Raw genomic sequence first — 13,788 nt, 5'->3', positions numbered from 1 at the left:
CCTAACTTTATCCGCGTGGATTTAAGCTTTTGCCAAAAATCCCGTGAGAACTGTCTGATATTTTCGAAAAAAAAGTACTTTATGACCGGATCCAGAACGCAAGGCTATTAGATCTGTATCTATTAACTTCGTCAAGACCAGTTCAGCGGCTGAGCCGTGAAAGGGTAACAGATAGACAGACACTTTCGCATTTTACATTTATAATATTATTATGGGTATGGATTACAATATTCTAAGTATTATGTTATTTTTAAAAAATCTCGTTTAAATTTAGTTCTGGGCCGCATACGTGCCCTGCGATGCGCAACACCGGGACGCAGTGCAATTGACCTTCGAACAAATAGACCTAATCCAGAGGCTCACGGACAAGTACCAGCCACAACTAACATTCTGTACTTCTGCTGATGGTAAGATATTTGAAAACACATAATAATTTAGCAAAAAAATTTTGTATCTTCATCTACTACCTATTTAATATGTAGTACTAGATGATACCCGCGACTTCATCCGCGTGAGTTTAGGTTTTTAAAAATCCCATGAGATTTTTAAAACCTAAATTTACAGGAGATTTTAAAGGAGTTTAAAAAAACTCCTTGATTTTCAGGAATAAAATGTAGCCTATGTCCGTCTCCGGGATGCAAGCTATCTCTGTACGAAAAAGACGATATCTGCAACTTTTTCCACATGAATTTCATGCTTTTTAAATATCCCATGGAAACTTTGATTTTGCGAAATAAAAAATAACTAGTCTATGCCGATCCCTGGAATGCAAGCTATTTCTGTACCAGATTTATCCAAAATCGGTTAAACATATAGGCCGTGAAAAGCTAGCGGACAGACAGACAGTCACACTATCGCATTTATAATATTATTAAGTAGGTAGGTATAGATAAAAAACGTTTGCAGCTCAAACCATTGTATCTGTGAAATGGAGGTTTCGCCGTTTTAGATTCTCTTTATAACTGAGACTGTAGGGATCTAAGTTATGAGAAAGGATTGCCGGAAAAATCTACCCAAATGAAGTCGGGACGGGTTGCAATAAACGTTCTAGACATGTCTTTAGAGTGGGTCAGCTAGTAATACTTAGAAACAAGACCAATAGTCGTTGGTTAGTAACGAGAGAACGTATGAATGTATTTCTTTAGTTGGTAATAGGTACATCAAAAACGATAATTATGTTTCGTTTCTTTCATAAACGATAATTATGTTTCGTTTATTTTATAAAACAAACTTCAATTAACCAATCAATGCTTAGAACTAAATGTGTAGAAATTATGAAAATGGTGCACCCTGCGGCGTAAATTACGAGTAGGTACGGTTTTTAGTGTCGCTCATTATGGATTTTACACGGTAAGTATATCTTCTTACTTCTTTAAGTACTTGAAATTACAAAGTACTTACTTACTATTCACAAAATCTAAATAACTATATAAATTCGCACACACTAAGCCATAATGCAACAGCGCTTGTGACTTACTTATTGCCACAAAATAAGACGGAAATCTTTGTGTTTGTTGTGTAGCGACTTGTTTAATCTTAGCCTGCTACCCTTTGTTGTAGGCCATAAATAACGAATAACGTAACAAATTAGCTGCCACAGTCGGTTCTTTGATGGTAATAGATATTGGCTCATTATTCATTTGGTTTCCTTTTACTGCTCTTGAACTATACGTAGGTACCTACTATTCTTTCAACTTTTAACTATTATTAAATAAATTGCACAGAAAATTGTACCGTTCTTCAGATTGTCTACGAGTTAGTAGATAGGTACATTAGTTAAAAAGTATTAGATTATATTAGTTTGGCCAGTTAGCGTAAATTAAAAAAATCTAAGTAGGTATTTATTTGATTCACATCGGCACTCTATTACCAATAATCAGACGTAAAAATGTAAATAAAAAGGATCAAGTTGATATCTACTGTTTCTAATATTGTTTCTTAGTTGAACTAATTATTACCATCCAAACAACCTTGCATTGTAAAAGTTTAAAAGAAACGCACTGAATTGAAAACTACCTCCTAGGAAGACGTTAAAAGTGTTAGGTAAGATAGTAAGCTAGTAATTCAATTTTTGAAAACATAAACTAAACAGAAATGAAAATAAAGCAGTTCCTATTCTTATTTTGTCTTTAAAGCGCTGGTAAAAAAACTGATCTTTACGAAATGTAGATTAGCATATAAAGGGGCTTTTAACTCCTAAAAATCTTAGCTGAATTAATTTTATCGTCTTGAATTTAGCCCTAACAAAATTGTTTTTTTAACTCTCTTCTGAATAGTCATTAGTGTTACAATAAATCAAGCTGCCAACGCAGAATGCTTTTGCACATTAAACAGTAAAACGAGGGCTTCGAAATAACTAGTTTCAAATTACAATATTTTCCGTCGCTACCTTTGTGTTTTTCACTGTACCTACCTATGAAAAGTACCTAGAGCTTAAAACAACTTTAGATAAATCTGTAGAATAATAATAAGTTAAACGTAAAAAAAACTTGTCATAGCTTTTTAATGTGGGTACTAAAAAGGAATAAATGAAATATACCTAATTATAAAAAGCTTGAGGCTTTTTTTTCAGAAATTTTAGAATATTAATTTATCGATATATGGTCGATACGAACGCCTCAAGCTTTTAATACCTATATTTTATGTACTTATACCTTTTTATTACTTACATTAAATAGATTTAGTACCTCCCCACTTTATACGATAAGATACTTAAATAAAATATTAAAGTGGAATACTGGTTTCAGATATTTTGTCGGCTCATGCAAATCACAGACTTTGTTCACTCGTGGGTGTAGAGGGGGGCCATGCCATTGGAGGCTCTCTCGGCATCCTCAGAACACTATACCAAGTCGGCGTTCGTTACTTGACACTTACTTCTACTTGTGACACACCTTGGGCTGAGTGTGCGTCAACCGATCGCCCCGATTCTCTTCAAAGAGGAGGATTGACGCCATTCGGCAAAGTATGTATCTATGATATAATCATTACCATCCGACTGTGAACTGGAAACATGTCATATCTCAAATTTTTGACGATTTCACTTTGTACTATTTACTTTACAATGCCACAGTTCAAGATATCTACAGTTTGGAACAAAATTATTTGAATCACACTAACGTCACTATTTAACTGAAGACAACAAGTTTTTCCTTCATCCTGTAAAGTAGGTATATTAAAAACCGGCCAAGTGCCAGTCAGAGTCGCGCACTGAGGGTTCCGTTCTACAGCCGTATTTTTTCGTCATTTTGCACGATCAATCAAAAACTATTATGCATAAAAATAAATGGAAATCTATTTTAAAATTTACAGGTAAAGCCCTTTTATATGATACCCCACTTGGTAACTTTGAAAGTTGAAAATATTTACTACTACTACTACTTACTTGTTCATGAACACATTTTTTTTCTTTTGTAATGTAACCACAAATTCAAGGTTTTCGAATTTTTCCCTTGACGTGTCCTATAAGACCTGACCTACCTACCTGCCAAATTTCATTATTCTAGGTCAACAGGAAGTACCTAATTTTCTTGACAGACACGACAGACAGGCAACGAAGTGATCATATAAGTTTTAAAGTGCTTATTTTTATTAGACTCAAGTGACCGGGACTTTAGGGTTAGATCACACACAAAAAAATTAAATTGAGGTCATGAACTAATAATTAGTATTTTCAACTTTCGAAGTGAGTGACTATATCAAGTGGGGTATCATATGAAAGGTCTTTACCTATACATTCTAAAACAGATTTTTATTTACTTTTATGCATCATAGCTTTTGAATTATCGTGCAAAATGTCGAAAAAATACGACTGTAGTACGGAACCCTCATTGCGCGAGCCTGACTCGCACTTGGCCGGTTTTTTCCTTTTGAGGTACGGTACCCTAAAAATTGAGATAAGTATTAGGTACGGGTTGAAAGTTCACAGTCGATAAGCGATATAATTTATGTGTGTTAATAATAATAGTTAATTATAATCGTAGCAACAATTAGAAGCCACCCTTGACGAGATATAGGTAATTGATATTAATATTAGATATCATATATACCTACCTATATTATATTTTGGTGCCAAATACCAACTTTGAACTTTTCTCTATTTTTAACATAACATAAAATCACGAATTTTAAAAGGTATCCAAATTACAGAATACCTATTATAGCCTATTAGATATTTGTAAAAAAAAGCACTTTTGTGTAGTATACAATATCGGTAGTATACAATAACTAGAATATAATTATAACTCTACTCTTTCAAAAAGACCATGCAATCTCAATTTTGCACCGATATCTTTACGAGGCTATAGAACAAAAAGCTTTTCCCCAGTTGCAGTAAAAGGTTTCTTACTGTTAACATTACACTCTTAGCATGTAAAGTCTGAAAGGTATTAAGGGTGGGTATTATTGTGGAGAGTAATCAAAAGAAAATCATAAAGATCGAGACGTTGAGTAGAGCGAATGCGCTATTATCATAAACATCCTGTGCCAGTGCAATATTTTTCTTTGTATGAACTCCAACTGCTTGAGTTCTTTGTTTTCTTTCGTACAGCGATACTTTCCGTAGAACATACTTTCTTTTGTTCGCTGCATGTTCCACTAATCTGCATTCACAAAGTCTTAACTAAGTAGGTACTATTTAGAATATTTACACATTTAACATTTTCTTAAAAATTAACGGCGTTAAGTGACACTTGAGAGTCAAAAAAGCTTCACTTGCTTTCTTATTAAGGTGCTTGCATTAAATAGCTTTACGCCTAAAGAAAAGTCTTTTTAACTTTTGATACGATGGCAGTTGAGTTTTAAGTTGTATAAGATAAAATCTTCCAATGCGAATTGAATAAAAAATTGAATTTCATTTAATGAACTTCACAAAGACTAATGTTGAGTTTATTGTAATAGGTAAATAGGTATAGGTGTTATATTTTGTTCTTCTATGCATTTCAATTTCAACTAAGAAGATCACTGTAATGTTTGAAATTAAAGTTGAACTTGCTTTGAATTTGAGATTTCTAATATGTAAAAACTTTTTAATTCTTTAAAAGAAAACCTTTTAATTTTTTTATTTTGTGACCACAAATTCAAGGTTTTCGGATTTTTCCCCTTACGTGTGCTATAAGACCTACCTACTTGCCAAATTTCATGATTCTAGGTCAACGGGAGGTACCCTATAGGTTTCTTGACAGACACGACAGACAGACAAAGTGATGCTATAAGGTTCAGTTTTTCCCTTTGAGGTACGGAACCCTAAAAAACTTTAATTTATTTAAATTAGGGATTACCTAAAATTCAAATGCAGGTGTGCGGATATTTATTTGTATCTAAATATTATATAGAAATAAATATCTAAAGTCTTCGGTATTTATTCCAGGTTGTTTAGATGAAGAAATCTTAATTAAGTATAAGTACGCTAATAATAAAGTGCTACTTGCAAGTTTTTCTCAAATTATAATCATTTTAAATTACGAATTCCAGTTATACCTACTGGTTTTCTCAAGACTTTACATTAATTCTGTTGATATGTAATTGTGATTAACTGTCAGTACCTAGTCTAAACTAAATAGCTACCTTTTATAAGTGGCAAGTGACAACTGACTTTTTGTGATAAATTATTATTACTTATACGCATTTATAGTTATTAGCACAGCCCAAAACGGCCAGTAAAGCCGGCCGACCTCTATCTTTAGATGGTTATTCCGAACAAAAAAAATTACGGGCTGCTACTCGTTTTAGCTTTATGAGTGGTATCTACAACTTAATGACCAGTGTCATAATATTAACTTTTGACAACTTGATAGAATACGATATTTATTCGACAAAATAGCCCTTCTACTACTAATAGGTACTACTTTAATACTACTTAGTATTACTATAATGATAGCCCACTATTTAGCCACCCGTTTTGATATCTGGAACAGTTCTAAAACACTTGTCTAGCACCACTCTAGCACAAAAGTATACGTATCTAGCACAGTGCGAAGTAGTATATTGTGTGTATGTTTGTATAATTGCGAAAAAAAAACACTATGTTTTCCAGGTGGTCATAAAAGAGATGAACAGGCTGGGCATGTTGGTGGACTTGTCACACGTGTCCGAGCGTACCATGCGTGACGCGCTCTCTGTCTCACGAGCACCTGTCCTCTTTTCGCATTCGTCAGCGCGCGCGTTATGCAATGTGACTCGCAACGTCCCGGACAGCATTTTGCGGCAACTGGCAGCAAACAAGGGCCTCATTATGGTCAATTTTTACACATCCTTCTTGACGTGTAGAGATACTGCTACAGTCCAAGATGCTATAGGTAAATATAACGCGTAAAATTTAACTCCTCATGCGCCATTTTTACTTTTTGTGTCGAATTTCATCATCGAAAGTCATTGTTTTCGAACTATAATTAATTAAACCTTTCTCAAAGTAGCAAGTATCTATGCGTAGATCATAGGTATACTCGTAGCTCAGCTACGAATGTGCTACCTATAATCTCTACGATCTACGCGTCGCGTCGCGTTATTCATTCATCATTGTCGTTACGAATGATGAAACTAGATCGACGTCAACTTTATTTTTTTAATCTAAAGGTAAGCCATTACATAATGTAATTCTTACTGACCCGATTTTGACGGGGCTAATGCAGGCATATCCAAGGAACTTCTTGGATATCTCGGCTACTTTTTATCCCAAAAAACCAAAGGATTGTACCGGATTTATAAGACGCAAATCCACGCTGACGAAGTCCCGGACACTTGATGTTAGGAATGCTCCGAAATAATTAGGTACTTATTGGTATTTCATTTTTATCAAAGACAATTATTATTTTATACACTTTGAATTGTTTTGCAAATATAATTAAATAGGTATCGTTATTTTGTGATTGCAGAACACATAAACCATATACGCGACGTCGCAGGTGTAGATAGTGTTGGGCTGGGTGCCGGTTACGACGGGATCAATTAGTGAGTTCAATTTACTTTCATTTCGAGGCTCAGTAGGTCGCAGAAGCGAATCACAAACTCGATTCATCTCTCATGGATGCTATGAAACTTCGCAATTGTATTCGCCATTGTAGTGGGTTGGGTACACAGGAGGCCAAATACTGCGATTTGATTCAGCGACCTAGCGAACGTTAGGTAATCTAATATTTACTTGCCAACATAAAACAGTGAATCTGCGAATCATCTCACGGCAGGTGATACTTACTTACTCTTATAAACGTATTCCATCCTGAATATTTACCTATTGTGCCAAAGTGACATATATGACAAATTGAGCTATAACTATAACGTTCTGCAGTTTCCTGAATTCATTGGAAGAAACTTGGTTCTATGAATTAAATACTAGACTGTTGTACTAATTGTACAGTATTTTTTAGCACACCGCAGGGCTTGGAAGATGTATCATCCTATCCACTCCTCTTTGCCGAATTAATGGAAGATGGGTGGAGTATAGACGATCTGAAGAAGTTGGCTGGTCTTAACCTTTTACGTGTCCTGAATGCCGCCGAGCGAGTCTCTCGAGAACTGGCCTCTGCCCATGTGACGCCGTATGAAGAAGTCGCTCCACGCATAATCGATGGCCACAATTGTTCCAGTCAAGATGTCTAAGCCTTCTGAGGCGATATTGATATACAATAAGCGGTATATCACTTGAATTCTTTGTAGGGTTCCGTAGTAAACAAGGACGTGAAAAAATTCACAGCAGTAGTGTATACCTACAACGTTAGTTTTAGTATACGCAAAACCTGAAAGTAGTTTGTTCAAGAATCAGTAACAGAATCGATTGCAATTATTTTTACTACGGGTTATATTTAACCAAAAAATACTTTAAAATCCTGCAAGTTTGAACACCTAGTTGAATGGCCGCACGAGCGGGAGCGCGCACGTTCGACGCCAGCCGTCCCACTCGCTCGCAACCGCACGCTTGGAGTGACCATATTTTGCAGGACAACGACTCAACACAAAAAGCTCATAACTTCGTAATATACCATTAAATATCTTTGAAATTTTATATATTTATTTGTTATATAAAAATATTCGACACGTGTTTTGGGTTTTTGCGTTTACTAAAACTAATGTTGTATCAATCAATGTTGTAATCAATTTTAAAGAAAAACTATCATGGCTAAGTAGGGTTCACAGGTTAAGGAGTTATATCTGTTTTTCGAGGTTAATAATTATTGTACGTAGATATTATGAATTGCATATTAATTTATATTATAGTTTTATTGTATCTGTTGTATTTGTGATTGAATTGTGACTACGGAACTCTACACTTCGCGTGGCTCGCCACGCATTTGGCCGGTTTTATTGTATTTAACTCAGAATATAAGGATGCAACTTTCAACTGATGAGTCAAGTTATCCATAAACGTGATACTTGACAGACCATTGACACTTGACAGACCATACGAGCTCTTGATAAAGATTTTTAATATTAACTTAAATTGTATATCCCAAGCTTTAATATTTTAGTACATAGCTATTTAAATAACTTAATGTAGTACTTCTGGTATCATCCTTTGCATTAGGATTTTTTTTATATATAAATGTCGAAAAGATTAATATTAATACGTACATATAACAAATATCTTATCTTTAGGAGAATACGCAGGTAATAAACTAGGTAAGTCAAGATTTTTTTCAATTAAAACTGCGCGCTCCACTCGAAATCTTTCCGTTTAAACTCATAGGTAAAACCATAGCGAAAAAATTCTAAGCCTATGGGTAAAACGAAATACTTTATGAGGTAAGGACTTCGAAGTGAGGTACGCGATTTGTCACTTACCTACTAATTAGTTAGGTATTTAATTTCTTCGGAATAAAATGTCTTAAATGAACATGTCATATCATATTTTAGAATTTAACTAAGTGTACTTTCTGATATATTACTTATATTATCTTAATAAGCTTAAAATTTAAATTACGTGAAGTAATCTTTATACTTAGGTCCTAACTTAGGTCCTAACTGAGCACCTCTTTCATTATGTTTAACAGATTACTATTTCCATCAGTTATTATACCTTGTACATTTTATAGACTAGTTCAGTGGATATCTGATGTAAAATGATACCTACCTAATATGTACTTACCTACTATCGTACCTACCTGCATTCTACACTTTAAAGATAGTAACTTCACGTAATTTATCGCTTTGAAATCAATAGAGTAGCAAAATGTTGTGAATATAGGTACCTAATATTACTCAAAAGCATTTTTACCTCCTTACAAAAATATTTTCTAAGATTACCATTCGTAAAATTCTGTTTACATTTTGGTACCTATCTATCGACTTATTAATGAAGAGGTTGGACCTATATTCAGATTTTTAAAAATAGGTTGTAATTACATAAACATGTAGGTATTTAAACGTAAAATATATTTTTTAAAATGACCAAAATAGTGTGAACTGTAGAATACTTAGATACCTATAGTATAAGATCTTAAAATACCTATTATAAAAAAATCAAGGTTATGAACTCTTTTGTACCTTCCTACTAACAATGAAATATTAGCGTAGTACATAGGTATGTTTGTATGTTTTAATAAATGTGTAATAAGTACCTATTGGTAATATTTAGACCGAGAGAATAACGAAAATATGGCAATGTATCAAGTCGGAGACCGGAGCACACTGGAAGCGTAAAATGAACTAATATCTTGTATCAGATCGATAAAGAGGACATAATATTAGCGTTTTCTTGGTCGCGAATACTCGCAGTATAAAAACGCAATGGGAATGGTTAGGTATACAACGATAAGTTGATCATGATGATTTATCCTGAAAACCTTGCTGTCCCATACCTATTATAAATACCTAGTAACTATGCATGCCGTCAGGTGAAAAGAACTCTGACCTACGCAACGGTGCGAAGTGAGCCGCAATAGCGGTGGTGTGAGGTGTCTGTTTCGCCGCACTATTGGTTTGCCAGTAAACCTTTATCGCGCTGTAGGAATTAGGAAAGTACAGCACCCATGCGCAGTCACAAGCCATCCACTGTCGTCAAGAGTTCTTTTTACCTGAGAACTACATAATATATCAAGCCTCATACAATAAAATATAGTCTTGGATGTAATCAGAAGTAAGCTACAAGACGAGAATCGCAACTTTTCCATATACCTACTGGGCTAAAATGACAGCTACATTGTACCGATCGAATACCTTTTATTGGGTGACGCTCGCTCACTATGCATTGTTGCAACAGGCCTAACATAAATTCAGGCAATCACAGCAATTACGATTGTAACCAGGTAATAATGATTGGTGCATTTTTACGAAATCGGAGAGTTAAGTACAAGATGAAAATGGTCGAACTTGAGGCTGGCGTTGCTTATGTAGCTTAGGTACATACCTAATATTAAGTATTATATTACAAGCAACTCGTATTTCTATAGGTGCAAACTTAGTGGTAAAAAATTCAATATTGTTGCTGTATCGCGCCATTTTCAAATAAGTATGAATTTTACTTTTTAGTCTGTGGGAGGACAATCTTGTTTTTTCTGAGTGTTTTTAATTAAGACTTGATATCCAAAGATCTCAACTGAACTAGGTACCTACACAAATCACAAAACAGTTTGCGGTGTGTATTGAAAACGTGTATTAAACTTATCTCATTGGAGCCTGCACTATTAACTGAAGCGACCAATTATTATATTATATATCTATACCTACTAAATAGCATGTTTTCTACGTTTGACTGTAACAAAATACCTATTAATACTTATAGCTAATTGTCGAACGTAATGTTTGCCTGTTTTATTAATTTTAAATGAACTTGTTTACCTACAACACAATAAAGTTCGTACCTTTAAGTTAAGTGTTTCATTTATTACCTACCAAGTACCAACTCGTATCTATAGTAGGTAAGTACGTAAAAAATGACTCCTCACGAGCCATTTTATGGGTCAATTATCATTTCATAAGTACGGTTCATCCACGGTTCATCTTTAAAATAAGGACTAAAATCGTACTTTTGACATGAAAGACACATGAATAGTGATCCGTGATTAGAGGTAGCCTAGTGGTTAGGACGTCCGCCTTCCAATTGGAGGTCGGGGGTTTGATCCCGGGTACGCACCTCTAACTTTTCGGAGTTAGGTATGTGCGTTTTCAAGTAATTAAAATATCAATTGCTTTAACGGTGAAGGAAAACATCGTGAGGAAACCTGCATAACTGAGAGTTCTCCATAATGCTCTCAAAGGTGTGTGAAGTCTGCCAATCCGCACTTGGCCAGCGTGGTAGACTATGGCCAAAACCCTTCTCACTCTGAGAGGAGACCCGTGCTCTGTAGTGAGCCGGCGATGGGTTGATCATGATGATGATGATGATTAGAGGTTCCGAGAAGGAATTGCATTCTTAACTCGTGGTGATGCCACGGGATTTTTAAAGAATCGTGCGTTAAATGTTTTAACGAAATTTGGTAGGTACTGAGATAATATCTTGCATCTCGGGAACGGGTACTGGATAGGCTACTTTTTGTTCTGGAAAATCAAAAGTTCCCACGGGATTTTTAAAAACCTAAATCGACGCGAGCGAAGCTATCAGCTAGTTTTCAATATATTCCGTAAAATTGAGATTTTATTTTACAGTCCGTTCATCGTAACTTGACGCGTAAGAAATAGGCTACTTGACAATTTTTTTAAGTTGGTCTTAAATGGTTAATATTTGTCCTATTATATCAAAAAAATTAACACTATATTTTTTTGCGCCCTAAAAACCGTAAAACTTTAATTTAAAAAAATATTTTTCTTAGACAGGTGAAAACACTGTATAACTGTGTGTCCTAACAGCCCATACAAATCTTTTTTCTTCGTGAAAAATAGTTCGTCACTTTGCAGTAGATGGCGCTACTTCGGAGAATTATTTCTTCGGTGAACTTCAGATGTTATTAGTCTGTGTTCTGTGATTTTGTTTCCTTTTGTGATCCGTGAATGTGTTCTGTTTGTGTTTTTATGATAAATTCTACGATTTTGCTTGCTCCCTGGACTCCGACGGCTTCGTTTTTCTCACTGGACTTACGCGCAAACCCCTGGACACTGATCTGCCTAACGATTTGGACTATAGCTGCTTGTGAGAGAGGTTATTTTGTTGTGTGCCGAGATACGGTAAAACTCGTAAGTAATCAACTTATAAATTATTATTTAAAGCAAAGACTAATTATTAGTCTTCGTCGCCTTCGTGTCTATGCTAAAAACTGATGCAGATTTCCTCACGAAAAGAGGAGTTTTAACAGTGTTATGAAACGTTTGATATATTAAAAACTTGAGTCCATCGGTTAAGCTACTGGTGGTTAGGGCTTCATAGTAAGGTAGCTTCACACTATATTTGCTGTCTTGAGTACGTCTCCTTCTGTATCTGACCTTTGGTCTAATAAAAGCTTCATTAAATGTTGCTCTTCATTATTTATATTATAAACTAGCTTATGCTCGCGACTTCGTCCGCGTGGAGTACACAAATTTCAAACCCCTCTTTCACCCCTTTAGGGGTTGAATTTTCAAAAATCCTTTAGCGGATGCCTACGTCATAATAGCTACCTGCATGCCAAATTTCAGTCCGATCCGTCCAGTAGTTTGAGCTGTGCGTTGATAGATCAGTTAGTCACTTTTCCCTTTTATATATTTAGATAAAATGTAATTTTGGATGTTTGTTACCACATCACAATTAAAGAAACAATTTGGATTAGGTTAATTAGCAACAGAGATGGTATATTATGCGGTATGCACCAATTCTAAAGTCCTCGCAGACAAAGTCATAAACAGAAGCTGGTAGTAATACTCATTGATTTATGCAACGGTATGTGGTCAGTTCTCACAAATTTTTTTCAGGCAAAGATGGTACAATTCTATATTCATTTCTCAATCCTGAAAAAGAAATGGATCTGTATCTTGCGTGGACTCGAGCTGTTGGACTAGACACATCTTTGGATCCTCACTATGTGTATCGAAACCGACGAGTGTGCCATGCTTATTTTGAATTGAAGTTTCAGATTAAGACGAAGGTGATATAATTAAAATGTTGGCATTTAATCTATTTCATAAAAGAAATTATAAAAAACTGTCTAATCGCTACACTGTTGTTTTATTTGCCTAAAGTAATTCAAATTCCACTGTCTCCAAAGTAATTTCTAAAAGTCAAATCAATTAATATTTGATTTTTGGAAATTACTTTGGGGAATAATATTATTTAAGAAATATCCTGAGGAGCGCGATTTGTTCGGCTTTAGGGATGTCACATATCGCTAGATGGCGCTATGCAATCAATCTGAGTGTTAACTCTATACCCTATATTCAATGTACTCTGTGGTATATAACCACGGTTATACTGTTGTTTACAAATGCATGACGTCAGAGCACAGATAATCTATCGGCCTAACATGGCCGACAGTGTTTTCACCTGTCTAAGAAAAATATTTTTTTAAATTAAAGTTTTACGGTTTTTAGGGCGCAAAAAAATATAGTGTTAATTTTTTTGATATAATAGGACAAATATTAACCATTTAAGACCAACTTAAAAAAATTGTCAAGTAGCCTATTGTTGGCACCATTGGAAATCACACAATAATAAGCCCAATATAATCCTACTCTATGGCCCTAACACCCAAGGACATCAAGTTACGATGAAGATTATCACCTTACCCCAGCTTTACCCATGCTTCACCCCATAGATTATCTACTATATTACTAGTTCACCCCAAGCTTCACCCACTATTCACCACAAAGTATGAGATATTCACAGAGTACAGTGTTGCTAACTTTGAAAGAACATCGGCTTGGGATTAGGTACCTGAATGTTTTAGGAAG

The 13,788-nt window shown here is 34.9% G+C and overlaps 1 protein-coding gene across 2 annotated transcripts in view; it reads left to right on the top strand.

Annotated features, from left to right (window-relative positions):
• The window catches only part of LOC117996456 (uncharacterized), a 31,337-nt gene extending 21,601 nt beyond the window's left edge, over positions 1 to 9,736 (top strand). For both annotated transcript variants that reach the window (XM_069501334.1, XM_069501337.1), the window contains 5 exons: positions 275 to 407; positions 2,748 to 2,965; positions 6,035 to 6,296; positions 6,873 to 6,948; positions 7,365 to 9,736. In XM_069501334.1, the coding sequence (XP_069357435.1) occupies positions 275 to 407; positions 2,748 to 2,965; positions 6,035 to 6,296; positions 6,873 to 6,948; positions 7,365 to 7,596 (921 nt within the window). In that variant the 3' untranslated portion in view covers positions 7,597 to 9,736. The remainder of the gene's footprint in view (positions 1 to 274; positions 408 to 2,747; positions 2,966 to 6,034; positions 6,297 to 6,872; positions 6,949 to 7,364) is intronic.
• Positions 9,737 to 13,788: the final 4,052 nt, after the last annotated feature.

This window comes from Maniola hyperantus, chromosome 1 (assembly GCF_902806685.2).
Source record: "Maniola hyperantus chromosome 1, iAphHyp1.2, whole genome shotgun sequence".
In the NCBI taxonomy this organism is placed as follows: Eukaryota; Metazoa; Arthropoda; class Insecta; order Lepidoptera; family Nymphalidae; genus Maniola; species Maniola hyperantus.
This window is presented reverse-complemented; position numbering and strand designations above follow the sequence as displayed.